Below are 20,222 nucleotides of genomic sequence, written 5' to 3' on the forward strand. Positions count from 1 at the left end.
ATCAAACCCTAGGAGGCAGAAGCAGACTGGGGACATACCCAGCCCCAAAAGTGGGAGCATAGCCCTTCTCTGCTCCACAGGGTCGCAGGCCCCCAGTCCCCTACCGTAGAAGCAAGGTGTTGTCTCTTGCTCCTGCTCCCTCCAGACCCCACCAGGCTTGTGGCAAGAGGCAAAGAAACTCCTCTGGCCCTGGAGCTTCAGGAATGATTCCCCCCAACATAGAAGGTCAAAGCACACTTTTTCCAGACCTTCTCTGGCTGAGGCAGAAAAGCTTTAGCTTTACTTTGTATTCTTCCTGATTTCTTGGGTCTGGCATCTGCTCAGGAACAGGTATGAGCTCACACATACTCATGTACACAGAACCATGCACTCCATGCACGTATCTGTACACATAGTAGGTTTGTATATGAACCCACCCATGCACATGTACACAAACATAGCTATTTTATGTAAATGCAGCACACACCCTGTACACACACATACACGGATACACACAACCTATAAAAAGAATACATACCTACCCTCTGTCTCCTCTCATCCTCCAACTGTTCACCTTCTCCATCTCCTTCTCAGCTCTTGCATCTCCCCTGACCCAGCCTTCTGTGTCCCTTTGTCCCTGGCCTTCAAAGAGTTCTTATGTAGCCTCCTCTAGCCTCACCCTTGCTAAGTACAATGAGCTGCAGTTCCTAGCATGGCAAAGCCTCTAATCACTCTGCAAGCGTTCCTGGGTGAGAGAAAGGAGAAGATGAAATAATTCTGTTTCTTAGTTGCAAATAAAATAAATCGAGGTCCAGGGAGTGGGAGTCATATCTCAGCTCAAAGAATAGAAACCAATAAATCTATGTTGCTCCCCTTTTATCTGCTCAGTGCTCTGGCCTCACCAGGATATAAGGCACAGGGCTAGAAGCAGTCATTTGCTATCTGTGCCCCCAGCCCTCCACCACAACCTCTTGCTTGCCTAGGAATCCTGAGTCCCCCAGGGAGGTAGGGAGATGGAAAGTTGATCTTAGGTAAGCTTAGCCATGACCTCTGACTCTGACGTTGTTCATTTGACTTTTCACAGGGGCACTGCCATGGGGGACATGGCCATGGCCATCCTCCAGGTCCAGGTCACTGCGGCCCTCCCCCTGGCCATGGCCCAGGTCCTTGTGGGCCACCCCCTGGTCATGGCCCAGGTCCTTGTGGGCCACCCCCTGGTCATGGCCCAGGGCCCTGTGGCCCACCCCCTGGCCATGGCCCAGGGCCTTGTGGGCCTCGCCCTGGCCATGGCCCAGGGCACCCACACCCTGGTCCACATCACTGAGGAAGTAGACTAAAACAGGACACAAGATGGCAAGCCTGAGAGAACTTCCCAGCTGACCTGGAAGAAGACCTGAACCAGAATCTTCTTTTCCTAATAAACAGCCTCCTAGAGGCCATGTTCTATTCTTAAAAGAGCCTGTCTTGCTTCATATCCACCTGGTTGTCAGAAGGCCGAGTTGTCTCTGAGCTTTCTTACTGTGAAGATGGGGCTACCAGCAAGGCATTCTTAAGCTTAGCAACATGGTATTCACTATTAATGGCTGTGTAAGGTCACCTCTCCTCTTCCTTTCACTCCTGGCCCCTCCCATCGAGGGACCTCCAGTGTGGCCTCATCACCTCTATGCCATGCTGTACATCCAGATCTGGTGGGCCTTCCGAGGTTTCAGCTTGCATGCCTCACTCTACGGACCAGAAGCCTCCCTCCAATCCAGATGGGTTTCTCACCATTCCCTGAAAATCAGTACACTGAACTTTCCAGCCTCCTTACCTTTGTTTGCACAGGTGAGGAAGAATGCCCCAACCCCTGGTCAGGAAGGCCTTCCTCTCTCCTGCCTCCCCATTTCAAAGCCTAGTCTTTCTTCCAAGCCAGCTGAAGCCCCACCTTCTCCACAAAGCCTTCCCTAAGGCCTATTAGGAAGAAAGAGGTCCTCTTTCTTTGCATACTGCCCCATTCTCTGCAGCAAAGCTACAGAGAAGAGATAGTGTCAATCACCTCATGGGCCTGACCACATCTTGCCTGTTGGCACCAATTTATGGGCTGGCCCTTTATCTCTCCAACCAAACTATAGGCTATTCAGGGCAGACCCAACACTTCAACACCTCTAGATTCTCCCACACCATTGCTTATGACCTGTGTCTTACACAGACTGGCATTGGCCCACATTTTAGCGATACCTATAGTCTTAAGTGTTCCTGACTCTCTCCTCAGCCCCCTGTCTTCAACCAAGGCCTCTTCCTGCACACATAACTAGGCCCTGAACAGCCTGCTTGCTGTAAAACCCTTTCTGCCCATCCAAATCCCACATCCAGGATCCTCTCCACTCCCCACACCCCAGGCTTCTCATACTGCCAATATCTATTCTAGATCTAGGCCCCTTAGCCAGGCCTGTCCACAGTCCATCATACTCAAATATGTTCTACTCACAGCTACTCCCTGGTGGAGTCGGTGGCTATTGGGCACCTCCCAGGCTGAGGTAGAGGGGCAGGGGTGACTATAAAAAAGGATCTGAGGTCACTCAATATACCCTTAAACAAACCTGCGCATGTACCTCCTGAATCAAAAATTAACCTTAGCTTACTGTAACTGTTTTTTTTTTTTTTTTTTTCACTTTATAAACATTTTAAATCTTAGAAAGAGAAGGAGCTGGGGATGATCTGAGCATCTCTCTTCTTCCACCCTCCTCCACCAGACTCTGCACTTGAATAACGGAGACAGGGCTCCACATCTGAGGGGTGCACACCCAGGTCCAGGTTGAGGTCCAGAAGGATGGGAAGAAAGACCCAACCTGATGCCTCGCCCCGCTGGGGAGGGGAGGAGGGCGCTAGCGAGCCAGGAGCCTCGTAGGCCTGAAGCCGCTGGCCTCTCCACCCGGAGCGTCCAGCCCTGGTGCGGACATGGAGACGCCCTCTATCCGGATGGAAGGGTCCGCGTTTCGATTTGTGAGGATGTCTGCATGGGCCGCGCTCCCTGGTTCCTTACAGGAAGGCCGAGGCCGCTAGGAAGGGTTGGACTGCCGGACTCCTCCAGCGACTCTCAGGCCCGGCGGGAGCAAAAGGGCGCGCACACCCGCAGCCCAGCGGTCTTAGAGACAGGGCGCTCCGCTCCCGCCGCTGCGCGGAGCCCATTGGCTGGGCTCCTCCTCGCCCCGCCCAGCGACCGGCCCGCTCGGAGCCAAAGCATGCGCACGAACCCGCTGCCGCCGCCGCCGCCGCCAAAGCCGCCGCCGCAGCCGCCGCCGTGGCTTCAGCACCAGCGCCGGGACAGCGGTGCCGCCCACGGGCATGGACGGTGACAGCAGCAGCAGCAGCGGCGGCGGCAGCGGCCCCGCTCCCGGCCCGTGTCCGGAAGGGGAGCAACGGCCCAAGGGGGAGGCCTTGGCCCCAGACGGCGGCTCCCCGGACAGGTAGGGCGGACCGCTCCGCGGACCCAGATCACAGACCCTCCCAGCACCCCCGCCCCAGGTATCCCCAGTAGACGCCATATGTTGCCTCATTCATTCCCCAGACCCTCCGGGAGCCCCTTCCCGGGGTCGCCAAGCTCCAGGCCCCCCTCGCCACGCCCTCATCCTGCCGGGTCAGTTTCCTCGCTCCCTGACACCCCCTAGTGTCAGCCCCCATCGCCCTCCCTGCTTAGGGAACCTGCCCCACCCACGGCTCCTACCCTTCCTCTAAGGCTAGGACTCCCTGGCTTCTCTGGCCCCTCCTTCTAGGCCCTGCCCCTGCGTCTTCTCCGGAAGCCTTAAGTCCGCAGTAACCTCAGTCAGGGTTTCAGCGTGTCAGTGTGCATGAGGGTGTTTGTGAATCATGGACAGGAGAATCGCCGAGGCGGGTGTCCTGGGGAAGGCAGACATTCGGCAGGCACGTCAGGGACTGTCTTTGTCATCGTCAGTCTCTTGCCTGCCCTGCATGGCCCCCAGCTGTGCACGTGTGGGTTCCAGTCCCTGCATGTGGCAGCCACACTCGCTGGAGCCGCTAAGATGGGAAGGCTCTGGTGCTCAGGCTGCTGGCCTGTACCACCCCGGAAGAGCCCCGGGCTGGTGGGACAGGAGGGACACCTTCCTGCTGAGGGCCCAGATCTCAGTACCTCTCCTCTCCCTTCCTCCACCATATGTGTGAGGGAAGAGCCCAGCTAGGTAGCAATATGGCGCAATTTCTGTGCCCTGCCTGGCTCTGCCGCCCCCAGAATCCCTCCTCTGACATGACACTGTCTCTTTCCTGCCTGGACTGAAATAAAAAGCATTCTTTGGTAGCAATAGCAGAGGTGGACACATTGTCTCCAGACTACCCCAGTTAAAATGTACATTCTGTACCCCAGAGGGAGAGAAAGCCCCACAAATAGAGAGAAATGTTTTCTTCCCTTTATTGTGAACACATTAGCCTGGATAGATTTAGCCATGCTTCAGTCTGAAAGTCACAAAGCCTTCAACAGGGTGAGACACAGGATGAGTGTATTCACCAGACCAGGGACCTGCCTGGGACTATGGCCTGATCAGAGACCAAGGATGGAGCAGTGACAGGGCAGAGTGGGAGCCTGGGACCAGAAGCATCCCTAGAAGGGGCAGGAGAGTTATTTGCTGTCTCAGATATCTTGCCAAGGATCAGCCGTGTCCAGTTTCATTTCCCCTGGGCATAGGATCCACTTGCTGTCTTCCAGAAATGCCCTGGGAACTCTGGCCCCTCGCTGCGCTTCTCCAGAGACCATGGACACTAACTAGGCATAGGGACTTGCTTATGTGATTCAAGAAACACAAAAATGCTCCTGCTGAGCTGAGTAGCACTCTAGGGATAGATACACAGTGAATAACTCACACACACATGCAGGTGTGTGCACACCCTTACCAACACACTGGCTAGGGAGGAATTTGAAAGAGGCCACACTTTGTGTTTTTAAAATTACCTTTTTATTTTCCTAGTGGTATGAGCTGCTCCCCCATCTGTCTTGGCCACTCTGTGGGATCACATTGATGTTCATATGGCTGTGTGTCTGTGTGCTTGAGGGCATGGTTAGTACAATATAAATTTGCCCCTTATGGGGCTTCCAGGTTAGGCCTCTGTGTCTGGGATCTTGTCAGCCAGGCTCTGATTGCAGGGATGTTGGCCTCTTGAGTGAGGCCTGCATCCCCACTTTCCATCCCACTGCCTGCCCTACTCACTTGGCTTATGGGCCTGCAGGCCCAGGCAGACAGCCCAGGAAGCTAGTCATACGAGTGAGGGCCATGGAACTGAGGGAGTGAGAATAAAAAACCCCTGTGTAGGCCTGGGATGTTTAATTCCTATTACTACTGAGCCTCCTGAGAGCAGAGGGCAGCAGGAGCTGACAGGAGAAAGCTTTTATTCTGAGAAGAGTGGAGGTTGGCTTTTCTCATTGGGAGATTTGAGGAAAAGGCCTGGCTCTACAGCAGTCAGAATATTGAAGGTTTCAATTTCTGCCACATTGATAATCATTGGCACAGTCAGGTAGGGTGGGACTGGGGGCAGCTGATCCTAGGTCGCTGAAAAGGAATAGCAGGGGTTAAAGGGAAGGAGCTGGGGCCAGGGAGACTCCAGCAGAAGCAAACCAGTGGTGGAGGTTAAGATCCCCCTTGAAGAAAAGCCAGTTAAGGACAAGGGTGGACTTCGGAGGTTTGGCAAACTGGGTAAGCAGGAGTGCACCCATTCTTCTCCAGTATCCTCTGGAATGTTGGTTTCCCCTAGTGCAAAAGAAACTGACACTCCAAGTGGTGCCCTGGCTCCTAAAACAAGCCCAGTGCTCAGTTATCTAAGGCCATGGGCAGCTGGAATAGGCCCCCCACCTCCACCCGGGCTGCCCCACTTTCCTGACCCCTAGAAGGCAAGCCCCGCTCTGAAGAGGGAGACCAAGGCTAATGGATCATCTTCATGCCTCCAGGACCCAACTCAGAGCAAGCACAATGCTAAGCACAGGATGGGTGTGCAAGAAAAACCTACAGAATTAAACATCTTTAAAAAGTCAGTGTCCACACTTACACACACAGCCTAGACCATTTATCCAGCTTCTCTCTGGCCCACAGGGATTGGCCTACAGGGTCTTTTATCTGCCAGGACACTGGTTGCTTATGTCATTAACTTTATAGAGTCATTTGAGGTCTTGCTTTAGAACAACTTTGGTCAAATTCCTATTTTCCTAAATGTTGAGTTTGTAAAAAATAAGTGATTAAAATCATGAGATCAACTTTTGATGCAGCTTTTTGATAACCAAAAGGAAAGTATTTGTACATGTAGTGAGGTTCTCAAGGTGTGAGAAGTTCTAAAACGGAGATATATTATCTGAGGTGCCAAAAGAGGACAAATTGTAAATACAAACACTTCTAAAAGTATATGCTCCCTGCCGCACTGACCATGGGAAGAGGCAGGAAAGCAAATGTGTCTTCCATATGACAGACTCTGTGCCAGTCACCTCACATATGTTATATCAGCTAATCCCCACACCAAACCCAAGAGGTGGTCATTATCTAATATCTTTAACAGACAAGGATGCCAATGCTCCAAGAAGTGTGTGTCTTTCCCAAGGCCCCAGAGTCAAAGGGTGATGAAGTCAGGAACCCACCTCCACTGCTCCCCCATTTCACCCTCAGCATAAGGGTCATTCTCTCCTGGACTGCCAGGCCAGCCTGCCATCCTTCTGAGAAAAAGAGAAAGAGCATGTTTATCCTTCCCAGTTCCTCTCCTCGGTCTCTGGGCAGAACTCAGCCTCTGTGGGCAATGCCCATCTGCCACTGAGGCCGGGACTGCAGCTCACAGCCCCTTCAGCAGTGCAGCAACCAAGACTGGAAGCCAGGGTTGGCTCCGCATAGATCTGGCTCTCCTTGGAAGCTATGCAAACTCGCGAGTGGGCTGGGTGAGCCAGGTGGAGGCAGGGGAGAAAGAGACAGAGCTCTGTGAGGCTGACCAGCCCAGAACCCCTCTGGGAACCCTCATGGCCCTGGGCACTCTGTTCTGTGGCCATCTTTTCCTAATCTGGGTCTGCAATCCTGCCGCTGGGGTTGATATTCCACCTCCCCCATACCCAAGGAGTGGAGCTGGGTGCATGCATACAGCATTGCCCTGAGGAGTAATTTTGGGAGAAGAATCTATTGCTGACTCTTTTCTGGCAAGTTCCTTGGGGTAAGAAGGGTGTCCCACTTCCCTCTCCCGGCTGTGCACATCCTTACAAAGTAAAACTGCTCTTTGCATGGCCCGTGACAGGGTAGGTGGAAGGGTAGCAGTTGCTTCCACAAACTTTCCCTGACCACCCTAACCCCTGTCAAAGTGGGACCCTCTCTGGGCTCCCTCAGCCCTCTGTGACTTCCCCACTTGCAGCATTCAACATGTTGGACTATTCCTATTTCCCAACTACTGTGAGTGCCTAAAGGGCAAGGACCAGGTCTTATTCATCCTAGCACCACTATTAGCGGCCGGCCTAACACTCATTCAACAAACATTTCCAGGATGCTTTCTGTGTGCAAGGCACTATTCAAGGCCGTGGCTATATGGAGATGAACAAATGCAACAGGTCCCTGTTCTCCCAGCATTCACATTCCACATGAAAGACAGGCAATAAACATGACAACTCTATAATAGAATATTAAATTGCAACAAATGCTATGAAAAAAATATAAAGCAAGGTGGGGGATTGAGAGCTGGTGGGCGACTATGTTAGAAGGAGTAGTCAGGGAAGGTGTCTCTGAGGAAGTACTAGTTGAAACAAGGCTCTAAGATGGGAATAGGAGTGCAGCAGGTGCTTAGTAATCTGTCTGGCAAGAGAAAGAGCAAACAACTGCAGCAGAAAGAGCACAGGACTGCAAGTCGGAAGAACTGGGTTCAAGCACCAGCTCTTCATCTGTCAGTGAACCTGTTTTCAAGTCTATCAGTCGAAGAAAATACCTTCTTTGTGAGGTTTCTGTAAGGAGTGAGTAAGATCATATACGTGAAAGCACATTCAGTGTCTAGCACAGGGCCCGGCAGGTAGCAGGCTGCCAACTGCTTTCTGAGGGTGTGGAAAATGAGTGAAAAAGAGAATGGTCTCCAAGAGGTAGGCTGAGGGCACAGATTCAAGCCCCTGGCATCCCTACCTCTTCTCCCCCAGGACTACTGATACATCAACCGAGTCCCTGTCCCCTTGTCTTGTCTTACTGAATAATGCTGGGGCATGGGGTAGTTCACTACCTTCCCCCAACCCAATCTTCCCTGCCTCCTCTCTTCCTAGCACCCAGACCAAGGCTGTGGCCCCTGAGGCAAGTCCAGAGAGAAGCTGCTCCCTCCACAGCTGCCCCCAGGAGGACCCTTCCAGCTCTTCGGGACCCCCACCAACAACTTCCACCCTCCAGCCTGTGCGTCCATCCAGCCCCTCGGCCCCTGCCCACTTCCCCTATCCCCAGGCACTGCAGGAATATCCGGGGGGCAGTTCCCTGCCAGGACTTGGGGATCGGGCAGCTCTCTGCTCCCATGGCTCCAGCCTCAGCCCTTCCCCAGCCCCCTCACAGCGTGATGGGGTCTGGAAGCCACCCGCTGTGCAGCACCACGTGGTCAGCGTCAGGTAAGGAGGGGCCCAGCAGCCTGCCAGCTGCCACTGGAAAATGGGACAGGACTTAAGAGTGGGGCAGACCCCCAGGGCTTTGGACTCCTTTGTTAGGAGGCAACCCGGATGCAATAGGAAGTAAGGGTTGGAACTTGGGAGTGTCAAAGTCCTAAAAGGGTTAATATCATCGTTTATCCCTCACCCACCCACTCCCACCCCACCTCCACCCCCAACACACACCCTGCAAGAGGACTCTGGCAAGCAAGCAGCTTCTCTTCTCTTCTCTTCCACAGGCAGGAACGAGCCTTCCAGATGCCAAAGAGGTAGGCTTGGGCCTTCCCTGGACCTCTAGGGGTGACCAGGCTGGTGCCCAGTGTAACCCTGTTCCACGTGCTCTCTGCTCTACCACCCCTTCTTGGTGGAGCCTGAGCTCAGCACTCACTGCCACCACATCCAACTCACGTGGGCTCCTCCCTCTTTCCCAGCTATTCCCAGCTGATTGCTGAGTGGCCAGTGGCTGTGCTGCTGCTATGTCTGGCTGTCATCTTCCTCTGCACCCTGGCTGGACTGTTGGGGGCCCGGCTGCCTGACTTCTCCAAGCCTTTACTGGTGAGGAGCCAAGGGGTGGGACAGGGTCCCCAGGCCTGGCCACCTCAGCCCAGCCTGGGGCAGAAAGTTGGAGGTAGGGTAGCCATGTTGGACTGGGGATAGGATAGCCATGGTAGGCTCTTGACCTCCAGAGAGTTGGGGAGATGGTATAAAGTTCAGACTCATATCCACAATTCAGGCAGGCGGGCTGCCCTCCCTGCTCTGAGGAGTCAAAGGGGCAGAGCTAAGAAGCACCCAGAGAACTCCTCCCTTGCCCACCTGCTCTTCTCCACCCTCCTCCCTACAGGGCTTTGAGCCACGGGACACGGACATTGGGAACAAGTTGGTGGTCTGGAGAGCACTGCAAGCCCTCACAGGCCCCAGAAAACTGCTTTTCCTTTCCCCAGACCTTGAGCTGAACAGGTAACAGGCTCTCATTCTTCCACTGTGGGTGGGAGAGGAAAGAATGAGACCACCAGAAAGGAGACATTGGGTGACCCACTCCAAGGCAGGTCAGAGGGGCTTGCCAGGGCTCCCTGGGGAATGGTCTCTGGCCTCCTCTGAGTCTTCCAACCCTAATGGTGCCTGGCATAGATATTCTCTCCACTTCAGCTCAAGCTCCCACAACACTCTGAGATCTGCACCCAGGGGCAGTGCCCAGGAGAGCATTGTCCGGCCTCGGAGGATGGTGGAGCCCCTGGAGGACAGAAGGCAAGAGAACTTCTTCTGTGGCCCCCCTGGTAAGTGGCACCCTGGCCAGTTCCTGGTTTTAATAGTGGTCCCCACCCCACCTAGTAGGATGGGCAGGCCCAGAACAAATCTAGGCAGAAACAAAGGGAAGGTGGCCAGCTGGCCACAGTCAAGCCAAGGAATCCGGGTTATAGCTAGGAGGATGAGGGAGAGTTCTCAGATGCTCCAACCAGGCAGGGTTAAGCTGGGTTGGGCTGAGGCACAGGGACAGGATCAGGCAGCCCATGTACAGGCTTGAGATGCCTGAGAATCTGAGCCTCATATGGCGTGGATAAGCATCTTCCCTTTGGAAGACCCAAGTACTGAGCTCTGGGTGATGGGGGTATGTTGCAGAGAAGAGCTACGCAAAGCTGGTGTTCATGTCCACCTCCTCGGGCAGCCTATGGAACCTGCATGCCATCCATTCCATGTGTCGCATGGAACAGGACCAGGTGAGCCAGCTGGGGAGCTGCCAGGGGTTTGGGGGGAAGTAAGGACATGAGGGAACTGATCCCAGAGAAATACAGCTGAGCCAGGACTGCCAGGGGGTAGACTGGGGAAGAGCATTCCCTACTTAGAAAATTATTCCAACCCTGCTGAGAGGCTCCAGGTTGGGGTGGGAAAAGAAGAATCGGCTGTTTTTAGAAGAGCCAAGATAGAAGTGCTGGAAGCAAGCCCATGCAGAGCCTGGGGGTTTCCAAAAGGTCCTGAAAGGGGCCTCCAGAGCTGGTGAGGAGGCCCTGGCCCAGGGGCTTCAAGGCCCCTGCCCCCATCAACCCCAGCAGTGCCAATCCAATTATGCTAACTGGAGAATCATACACAATAACATCTGAAGAAAGGTTTGCTGCTAAAAACGGTGTGAAAACCACACAGTAGCCCAACCCCCCCACTTCACATGAGGATATCCTAAGTACCAAAAGACTGGTTAAGAACATGTGTTCTAGAGTCAGATGCCTGAATTCAAGGCCAGCTCTAAGGCTGTCTTGCTGTGTGACTTCAGGCATGTTTCTTAACCTTTCAGTGCCTCAGGCTCATAAGCGTTAAATGGAGATAATAAAGGTTTCCTCACAGGAATGTGGCGAGGACAGATAATGAGATAGAATTTGAAAAATTACAGCATAATGACTGGCAATAGTCATCTCTCAATAAGTGTTACCGTGTTGTCACCATGATCTCAGGCCTAAGGTCACACAGCCAGTTAGTGGCAGAGCAAAGGCCCCTGACTCCCACGCCAGTGCTCTCTATACTACATCAGCTGTCGTGATGTCAACAGGAGGAAAGGAGAAAAAAGGAGGCATGAGATTTAAAAAAGAAATAGCGTGGCCCTGAGAGGCTTTAAGCAGTGCAGTGGACAGAAGCAGGAGGCTGGGATTTGCCAGTGACCCTGAACCTGGAATGTTTTAGTCTCCAGTTTTACTTTTCCCATTATTTGCTTCAGCCCCTTGGACCCTTGGCCCTGTCTATCTGTGGCTGCTGCCTCCACTTTTACTCCTAGCTTAGGCCATGAGGAGTTGGGGTGTGTGACCTACAGGGGCTCTTAGAGCAGGCTGAAGCCTCTGACAGCATCCCTGAGGCTCTTCTTTGATAAAGTCAAGATGTAGCTGCTGGCACCTGGGCCAGGAGCCAGAGGCAGCTGGGAAACAAGGCGGTTTCACTAGGCTGTCAAGATCCCTCTCTGTGCCTGCCCTGCAGTGTGAAAGGAGGTGAGAGAGCCTCATACGGGACTGGGAAAACCTGGGCCCTTGGACTGCCCCTGAGCTCTCTCCTCCTATGTGTGCCCTACAGATCCGCTCACATACCAGCTTTGGGGCTCTGTGCCAGCGGACAGCAGCCAACCAGTGCTGTCCCAGCTGGTCCTTGGGCAACTATCTGGCTGTGCTCTCCAACCGCTCCTCCTGCCTGGACACTACCCAAGCTGACGCAGCCCGAACACTGGCCCTGCTTCGGACCTGTGCCCTCTACTACCACAGTGGTGCCCTGGTACCCTCTTGTTTGGGACCCGGGCAGAACAAGTCCCCACGCTGTGCCCAGGTTCCCACCAAGTGCTCCCAGAGTAGTGCCATCTACCAACTCCTGCACTTTCTGCTTGACAGGGACTTTCTGAGTCCCCAGACCACTGACTACCAGGTGCCCTCCCTCAAGTACAGCCTGCTCTTCCTGCCCACCCCAAAGGGTGCTTCCCTGATGGACATCTACCTGGACCGGCTGGCCACCCCCTGGGGGCTCGCTGACAACTACACCTCCGTAACCGGCATGGACCTGGGCCTCAAGCAGGAGCTGCTGAGGCACTTCCTGGTCCAGGACACGGTGTACCCCTTGCTGGCTCTGGCTGCCATCTTCTTTGGCATCGCCCTGTACCTCCGCTCACTATTCCTCACGCTTATGGTGCTGCTGGGGGTGCTGGGCTCACTGCTGGTGGCCTTCTTCCTTTACCAGGTGGCCTTCCGCATGGCCTACTTCCCCTTCGTAAATCTGGCAGCCCTCCTCCTGCTCAGCAGCGTCTCCGCCAACCACACACTCATCTTCTTCGACCTGTGGCGCCTCAGCAAAAGCCAGCTGCCGTCCGGGGGGCTGGCGCAGCGCGTGGCCCGCACCATGCATCACTTCGGCTACCTGCTGCTGGTCTCCGGCCTCACCACGAGCGCGGCCTTCTACGCCAGCTACCTGAGCCGCCTGCCGGCCGTGCGCTGCCTCGCCCTCTTCATGGGCACGGCTGTGCTGGTGCACCTGGCCCTCACGCTGCTCTGGCTGCCCGCCTCCGCCGTGCTCCACGAGCGCTACCTGGCTCGCGGCTGTGCGCGCCGGGCGCGGGGCAGGTGGGAGGGCAGCGCGCCCCGGCGGATGCTCCTGGCGCTGCACCGGCGGTTCCGCGGTGTGCGGAGAGCGGCGACCGGCACCTCGCGCCTGCTCTTCCAGCGCCTGCTGCCTTGCGGCGTCATCAAGTTCCGCTACATCTGGATCTGCTGGTTCGCGGCGCTGGCGGCAGGGGGCGCCTACATCGCAGGCGTCAGCCCCCGTCTGCGGCTGCCCACGCTGCCGCCGCCCGGCGGCCAGGTCTTCCGGCCCAGCCACCCCTTCGAGCGCTTCGACGCGGAGTACCGCCAGCTATTCCTGTTCGAGCAGCTGCCGCAGAGCGAGGGCGGCCACTTGCCCGTAGTTTTGGTGTGGGGCGTCCTGCCCGTGGACACCGGCGACCCTCTGGACCCTCGTAGCAACAGCAGCCTGGTGAGGGACCCTGCCTTCTCGGCCAGCGGCCCCGAGGCCCAGCGCTGGTTGCTGGCACTCTGCCACCGGGCCAGGAATCAGAGCTTCTTCGACACCCTTCAGGAAGGCTGGCCCACGCTGTGTTTCGTGGAGACCCTCCAGCGCTGGATGGAGAGCCCCAGCTGTGCCCGCTTGGGGCCTGACCTCTGCTGCGGCCACTCAGACTTCCCCTGGTCCCCCCAGTTTTTCCTGCACTGCCTGAAGATGATGGCTCTGGAGCAAGGCCCCGATGGCACCCACGACCTGGGACTTCGCTTTGATGCCCATGGCAGCCTGGCCGCCCTGGTCCTGCAATTCCAGACCAACTTCCGTAATAGCCCGGACTACAACGAGACCCAACTCTTCTACAATGAGGTCAGCCACTGGCTAGCAGCGGAGCTGAGCATGGCACCTCCAGGTCTCCGCCGCGGTTGGTTCACCAGCCGTCTAGAGCTGTACAGCCTGCAGCACAGCCTGAGCACTGAGCCTGCTGTGGTGCTGGGCCTGGCTTTGGCGCTGGCCTTTGCCACACTGCTGCTGGGCACCTGGAATGTTCCACTCAGCCTATTCTCCGTGGCAGCTGTGGCAGGCACCGTGCTCCTCACTGTAGGACTCCTGGTTCTACTCGAGTGGCAGCTCAACACTGCCGAGGCCCTTTTTCTCTCTGCCTCAGTGGGTCTCTCGGTGGACTTCACGGTCAACTACTGCATCTCCTATCATCTGTGCCCACACCCTGACCGCCTGAGCCGCGTGGCCTTCTCTCTGCGCCAGACCAGCTGTGCCACAGCAGTGGGGGCTGCAGCCCTTTTTGCGGCAGGTGTGCTCATGCTGCCCGCCACGGTGCTGGTCTATCGCAAGCTGGGCATCATCCTCATGATGGTCAAATGCGTGAGTTGTGGCTTTGCCAGCTTCTTCTTCCAATCTCTCTGCTGTTTCTTTGGGCCAGAAAAGAACTGTGGGCAGATCCTCTGGCCCTGTGCCCACCTGCCATGGGATGCTGGCACTGGAGACCCTGGTGGGGAGAAGGCAGGTCGTCCACGACCAGGGTCAGTGGGAGGGATGCCCGGGTCCTGCTCAGACCATTATGAGCTACAGCCCTTGGCACGGCGTCGGAGCCCCAGCTTTGACACCAGCACAGCCACCAGCAAGCTGTCCCACCGGCCCTCAGTACTCTCTGAAGATCTGCAGCTCCATGATGGCCCCTGTTGCTCCCGGCCCCCACCAGCCCCTGCCTCCCCAAGGGAGCTGCTGCTGGACCACCAGGCAGTCTTCAGCCAGTGCCCTGCCCTGCAAACCTCCTCCCCCTATAAGCAGGCTGGCCCCAGCCCCAAAACCCGGGCCAGGCAGGACTCCCAAGAGGAGGAAGCTGAGCCCCTGCCGGCCTCGCCAGAAGCCCCAGCCCATTCCCCCAAGGCCAAGGCTGCAGAACCTCCTGATGGCTTCTGTTCCTCAGCAAGCACCCTGGAGGGGCTCAGCGTCTCTGATGAGACCTGCCTAAGCACCTCTGAGCCCAGTGCCCGTGTACCAGATTCTGTGGGTGTGTCCCCAGATGATCTGGATGACACTGAGCAGCCAGTCCTTGAGCGGGGCCAGCTGAATGGGAAGCGGGACACCCTGTGGCTGGCACTGAGGGAGACAGTGTATGACCCATCGTTGCCTGCCTCCCACCAGAGCAGCTTGTCCTGGAAGGGCCGCGGGGGGCCAGGGGATGGCAGCCCTGTGGTACTGCCCAATAGCCAGCCAGACCTGCCAGATGTTTGGTTACGCAGGCCCAGCACCCACACGTCAGGCTACAGCAGCTGAGGGGGACCTGGGGAGGCCGGACGGGGCATAGAACCCTGTCAGGGATGACACGGCAGGGGCAGCACCTGGCTGAAGCCGAAAGGTATTTCTCCAGATCCACAGGGAGAGGTCTCACCCTCCAACTGTGGATGTTAAACCCTGCCAGATGTCCCAGCCTTCATCTGTCTGCTCCTACTCCTCACATCTGGAGGATTCCAGTGAGAGGGGTTTTGGAGGGGACCTGCTTGTGACCTGGTGAGGGCTTGTCTGTCCCCATAGCACCATCTAAGACCCCTCTTCTAGAAGTGAGGAAGGCCAGATGTCTAGCTTCTGGTATCAGAGGAGGGTGACCTGGCCCCCATCCCAACTTCCAAGAACTTCAGTGAGACTAAGGGACCCTATCCTCGGGATCTTGTCAGGTTCCTCACTGACCAGAAGAGCCTGCAGGAATCTCTGCAGCCTCCTGGGTCTCACCCCTTTCATGGGCTCTTCATAAGGACACTTCCGTCTCTTTGGGGAGCTTCTCTGGGCAGAATTGGGCTTGGGACCTCTCTCCCAAACTGCCCTGCTCTCCTCACACTCACTGGTTTGACCAGAAATTCTCCAAATCCAGCCATAGGTGGCTGCTGGGAGCGCAGCAGGAGAAGGAGGATGGTCAGCCTCGGAGCATCTCTAAATTACAGGACAGTCCCTCTTTGGAAGCAGGCTCCTGTGCTCTTCTGTGTTAATAAACAGTAAGAATCCTCTACATCCCTGTACATTTTAGTCTCGTTGGAATCTATCTCACTACTTCTTTACAGGGCATCCTGAGGTTGGTTAGGTTCTTTTGCCCCCAGTTTATAGGTAAAGACACTGAGACTAAGCAAGATGAACTGACCCCAGAGTCACTTAGCCACTAAATGGCAGAGAGGTTTCATTCCACCACTACAGCCTCCAGTCTCCCCTTGGCTACCTGCTTTGGGGACATTGGCATATGGCTGTCTTGATCTTTTACCTCTAGCACCCTCCTCCAACCTGCTTTCTCTGGTGTCTCCAAGCGAACCCAGCCACCCTCTTTGGGCCTCCACTTCCTGAGAGCTGTATTCCAAACAAACCCAGGAGTTCCTCTCCATCTCACCTGTGCTTCCCTCTGGAATCTGGCTGAGATGCCTGCTGCCCCTGGGGCATCCTGGCTGACCTGATCAGGGGCATGCCTCTTCTACGGCCACAGTGTATGGAGAGGCCCCACCAGAAGTGGTACTGAGGACAGAAGAGGCGAGGCCGAATCCAATCGAGGCAAGAACTCATACCTTCCCTTTGAGGAGTGTATGAGTCTGAAGCTGCTTCCCAGGTCAGGGTCCCCAGCTTTTTAAGGACAAGTCTGTGGAGTGGTAAGCAGACCAAAAGCTGACTCCTCCTCCCCAAAGCAGAGTCTGGTGGGGAAGTTTTATCCCATGTGAGAGCTCATGACACCAGGTGGCATCAACACGTTTATTGAACACCTACTTTCCATGTGGTATTACCGGAGACAGAGGTGTGGAAGAAAAACTGAACACCACCCTCAAAGAGCTCACCTTCTAGCTGGGGAGACAGCTTACATACACACGCAGGAATCAGATGGTTCACCGACAGCGCCATATGCCTGGCATCATCATTGTTGAAGCTCAAGTACCCAGGACTGGGTAACAAGAAAGGCTTTCTGGAGGAAGAAAAACTTGAGCTGGGCTTCAGAAGACCAAGCATCTCAGACTGGAAGGGGCCTTGGCGATCATTTATTCCAGCAGTTTTCAAACTTTGTGGCCTCAGGACTCTTTCTTCAAAGAACCTCTGTGTGGAAAAACAGTATATAAAACAGGTAAAAAGCAATTACTTTGGTGGGCTCTGGGTGTTGGGGGTGGAGTCAGCTCAGCCTGTCTTTCCACTGCAGCCTCTCCGGGGACCTGGGGAACCCCTCAGCCTCCTGGCAGCTTCACAGAATGTGATATGGAAACTACTGATCCAGGCTATTTTACAGAGGAGTATCAGAAAAGGGAAGGGATTTTTCCAGGGCCAAATAGTCTGTGGCAGAGCTGGAGGCAAATGAGATATTTTTGTTTTATTTAATTCTATTATTATTGAAACCTACTTCCTACTCCAAGTAGCCCACTAGAAGTGGAGCAGAAACCTAAACAAGACATGGGAGTTGCAGAAGAGACAGAAGACAGCAGGCAGGTATGGCAGGATACCTTGGCTCCTTTGCAGGATAAGTAAATCAAGATGATTAACTCCTGACACCAGAAAGGGGAGGCTGGAACCTAATTTGAACCTGTCCCCTGGGGGTCTGCTGGGACCTCTCTCATGTGCAGGTAGCATTCGGCCTCTCTGGCCTAGAGCTGTTCATCAGCCCTGGTTTCTCTGATAATAGTGTCCCTCTGTTATCACACAGCTAGGCTGAGAGCCCTGGTATCCTTCGGGACAATGAGCCACAGGGAGATCAAGGGAACTCTTCCTCCCTAGCATGAGCAGAAGACACTTTGCCAGAACACAACCACTGAAATGTTAGAATGCAGAGGGGTGGATGGGTGGGCATGAGGGATTTGGGCACAACTGAGGGCCCTACTTGGGGATTTCTGGATCACATGCTTGCAGGCTTGTGACCACACAACACTGCAGGATAGCGAATGAGCCATAGAAGCTGATGCATTGATTAGATTTGTTCTTTATGTTGCCAGGCCCAGAAGAACACAGCAGTAATCTAAAACATTACATCATACCTAAAATGGCCCAAACCAACAGCAGGCAATCCACATCAGTGGGAAATCTAGCCTGCCTCTCTGGCTCTGACTCGGGAATGTGGAACTTAAAGCACTTTCAATTTCCTTTGAGTTGCAGCAGATCTTTCACTTTATTATCATTAGGGGCCCTTACAATGAGTGTATGGCCCTGGAGACATGGCTCAAGAGCACACTGTGAGGCATGCAAAAATGAGTCAAAGCACTCATGTTTGCCCTGGAAAATTCAAGAAATGATTTCTCTCCACTGAGACGCTTTAGTAGAACTACATTAACACTCATTTGGGACTTGAGGTCATTTCCCCTATTTGTGCCACTGATCCTTGAACTCACATTCAGAGTATGAGTATGTATGCTGTATGTTTTAAGAATATAACTGAGGCTGGGCGTGGTGACATGCCTGTAATCCCAGCACTTGGGAGGCTGAGGCAGGCAGATCACTAGAGGTTAGGAGTTTGAGACCAGCCTGGCCAATATGGTGAAAACCCATATCTACTAAAAATACAAAAATTAGCTGGGCGTGGTTGGGGGAGTGCCTGTAGTCCAAGCTACTCAGGAGGCTGAGGCAGGAGAATTGTTTGAACCTGGGAGGCAGAGGTTGAAGTGAGCCGAGATCGCGCCAATGCACTCCAGCCAGGATGACAGAGGGAGACTCTGTCTCAAAAAAATAAAAAATATGAAATATATATATATATATATATATATTTCTGTTACCATGGGAAAACCTATCCTTCCATGGTTGTGGTGATTTGGGGACTTTTAGAGTGACAATGTTAGACAGATTGATTTTACCGACTGAATCTTAGATTTTACTGATATATGGCATATACTATACCATGATATTCAGGCAATATTACAGCTTGAGACAATTTTGAAAGAGACATTTCTCAAGAAATTTATAAGCCAAAGCTTCCCTAACCCCCTCCACCTCATTCTGTCCTTCTCCCAATGCATGACAAGAAAGGGAAGAAGTCTTTAAATCAGATTTTAAGAAAGAGGATATATTGGTTTACAATCTTTGCCTATTGTCCAGAGAGTTTAGTTTCAGATCTTTTCTTTGACGGTGGCATGACCTCATTTTCTGATAATACACATGGATAATGACAAGCTCTTGGGACTCCATGCCAAGCATCAAGATCCCCTTTACCTGGTGATAGGAAACACAGACATTCCTTACCATTTCTAACCTCACCCTTGTTCACAGGGATGACTGTAACTAAGGTCTTGCAGGTAATTATGCTTAGGAGAAGAAATCGTTACTCAATTCACCGGGAAGATGAGAAACAGAACAAAGCCACTATGTGCTATGTAAATGCCTGGCCATCCAAAGCCACGCTATGCAGAGGAACCCTGGAAGGGCCTTGATACAGTTCTCATAATTATTATCAGGCCTCTTTGTGATGGCTCAGATTTCTGTCAATAAAGGGGAAAGATCAGATTTTACCAAATCTACAACCATCAAAAAAACAAGAGCTTTAATATTGCTAAAGAAAATCACACAGCTGAGCAGATTGATATAGATTTGAATTCATGACCACCTATCTTAACTGGACCCTCAGCTCTGCCTAACTAGTACCCATTCTAGCTACTAGTTTTGATTATTTGTATTGACTCTCATATTTTCTCCACCTTCCTCAAATATCTGATGCCGTCACCTTACCCCATCCCTCAGGGACCAAAAAAAATGCATTCTTCGTGAAAACTGAAACCTTCAAATAGGAATTTCTTCACCTTCAAGGCACCAAAGCCCCAACTTACCTACCCCTGCTCTTGCCTGCTCCTCTCCCCATCCCTTCTATTACAACGAAGGAAGCAGTGATGGCTCCATCAATGGCTTCTCACACTTTGTGTCAGAGGCCTTCACACGAGGGTTTGCACTGTCCTACAGGGTCATGAAGACTTTCTAGAAGGTAGGTGGACACAGATAGTTTTAAAGTAATCCATTTCCAGAGCCACCTTCTCCATATGTTCCCCCTCCTCATATTGGTGGGTCTAAGAAGAAGCCCAAGGTCTGGCAGCTCTCCTTCCCAACTTGCACTTTCCCAGTTGCCTCCCCTACCTCATTCTGAATCCTACTTTGGCACCTTGCTCTTCGCTGTAAAAAACATATGAAAAGGCTACTTGCGAATGCTCTGCTTGAGGAAGTCCTCAAAAGAGCAAAGCCTGGAGAAGTTCTTTGAGAAAGTTCACAGGGGCAGCCTTGTGGGTCAGTTCTGTGCCTTCTTCATTTAAGAATTCAAATTCATTGAACATGTTATATTGCAAAAAAAAAAAAGAAAAAGAAAAGAAAAAAATTTTTAAAGAATTCAAATTCAGGCGAGACACAGTGGGTCATGCCTGTAATACCAGTGTTTTGAAATGCTTAAGTGGGAGGCTAGCTTGAGGCCAAGAGTTTGGGAACAGCCTGGGCAACGTATCTACAACCCCATATCTATAAAAAATAATTTTAATAATTAGCTGGGCATGGTAATATACGCCTGTAGATCCCGCTACTCCAGAGGTTGAGGCAAGAGGATCACCCGAGCTCGAGTTTGAGGTTACAGTGAGCCATAACCACATTATGGCACTCCAGCCTGGGCAACAGAGCCTTAATG

At 53.5% G+C, this 20,222-nt stretch overlaps 1 protein-coding gene and 1 long non-coding RNA gene across 5 annotated transcripts in view; both read left to right on the top strand.

Moving 5' to 3' along the window:
* The first annotated feature begins 1,070 nt into the window (after positions 1-1,070).
* On the top strand, positions 1,071-1,434 carry LOC119471699. Of its 2 annotated transcripts, none has more exons than XR_005200762.1 (2): positions 1,071-1,103; positions 1,176-1,434. It is a non-coding gene; the product is annotated as an uncharacterized LOC119471699 (long non-coding RNA). The 2 variants fall into 2 exon arrangements; XR_005200763.1 differs by lacking the exon at positions 1,071-1,103 and adding an exon at positions 1,124-1,142.
* A 1,784-nt stretch (positions 1,435-3,218) lies between these two features.
* The window catches only part of DISP2 (dispatched RND transporter family member 2), an 18,666-nt gene continuing 1,662 nt past the window's right edge, over positions 3,219-20,222 (top strand). Inside the window, exons 1-8 of one of the 3 annotated variants that reach the window (XM_017530945.2) lie at positions 3,219-3,425; positions 8,225-8,554; positions 8,830-8,859; positions 9,022-9,145; positions 9,432-9,547; positions 9,737-9,864; positions 10,208-10,305; positions 11,639-16,713. In XM_017530945.2, the coding sequence (XP_017386434.1) occupies positions 3,304-3,425; positions 8,225-8,554; positions 8,830-8,859; positions 9,022-9,145; positions 9,432-9,547; positions 9,737-9,864; positions 10,208-10,305; positions 11,639-14,899 (4,209 nt within the window). In that variant the 5' untranslated portion in view covers positions 3,219-3,303 and the 3' untranslated portion in view covers positions 14,900-16,713. Of the gene's footprint in view, positions 3,426-8,224; positions 8,555-8,829; positions 8,860-9,021; positions 9,146-9,431; positions 9,548-9,718; positions 9,865-10,207; positions 10,306-11,638; positions 16,714-20,222 lie in introns of those variants that run through there. The other 2 variants (XR_005200764.1, XM_017530944.2) reach the window with 2 other exon arrangements.

This window comes from Cebus imitator, unplaced genomic scaffold, assembly GCF_001604975.1.
Source record: "Cebus imitator isolate Cc_AM_T3 unplaced genomic scaffold, Cebus_imitator-1.0 Scaffold70, whole genome shotgun sequence".
NCBI lineage: Eukaryota > Metazoa > Chordata > Mammalia > Primates > Cebidae > Cebus > Cebus imitator.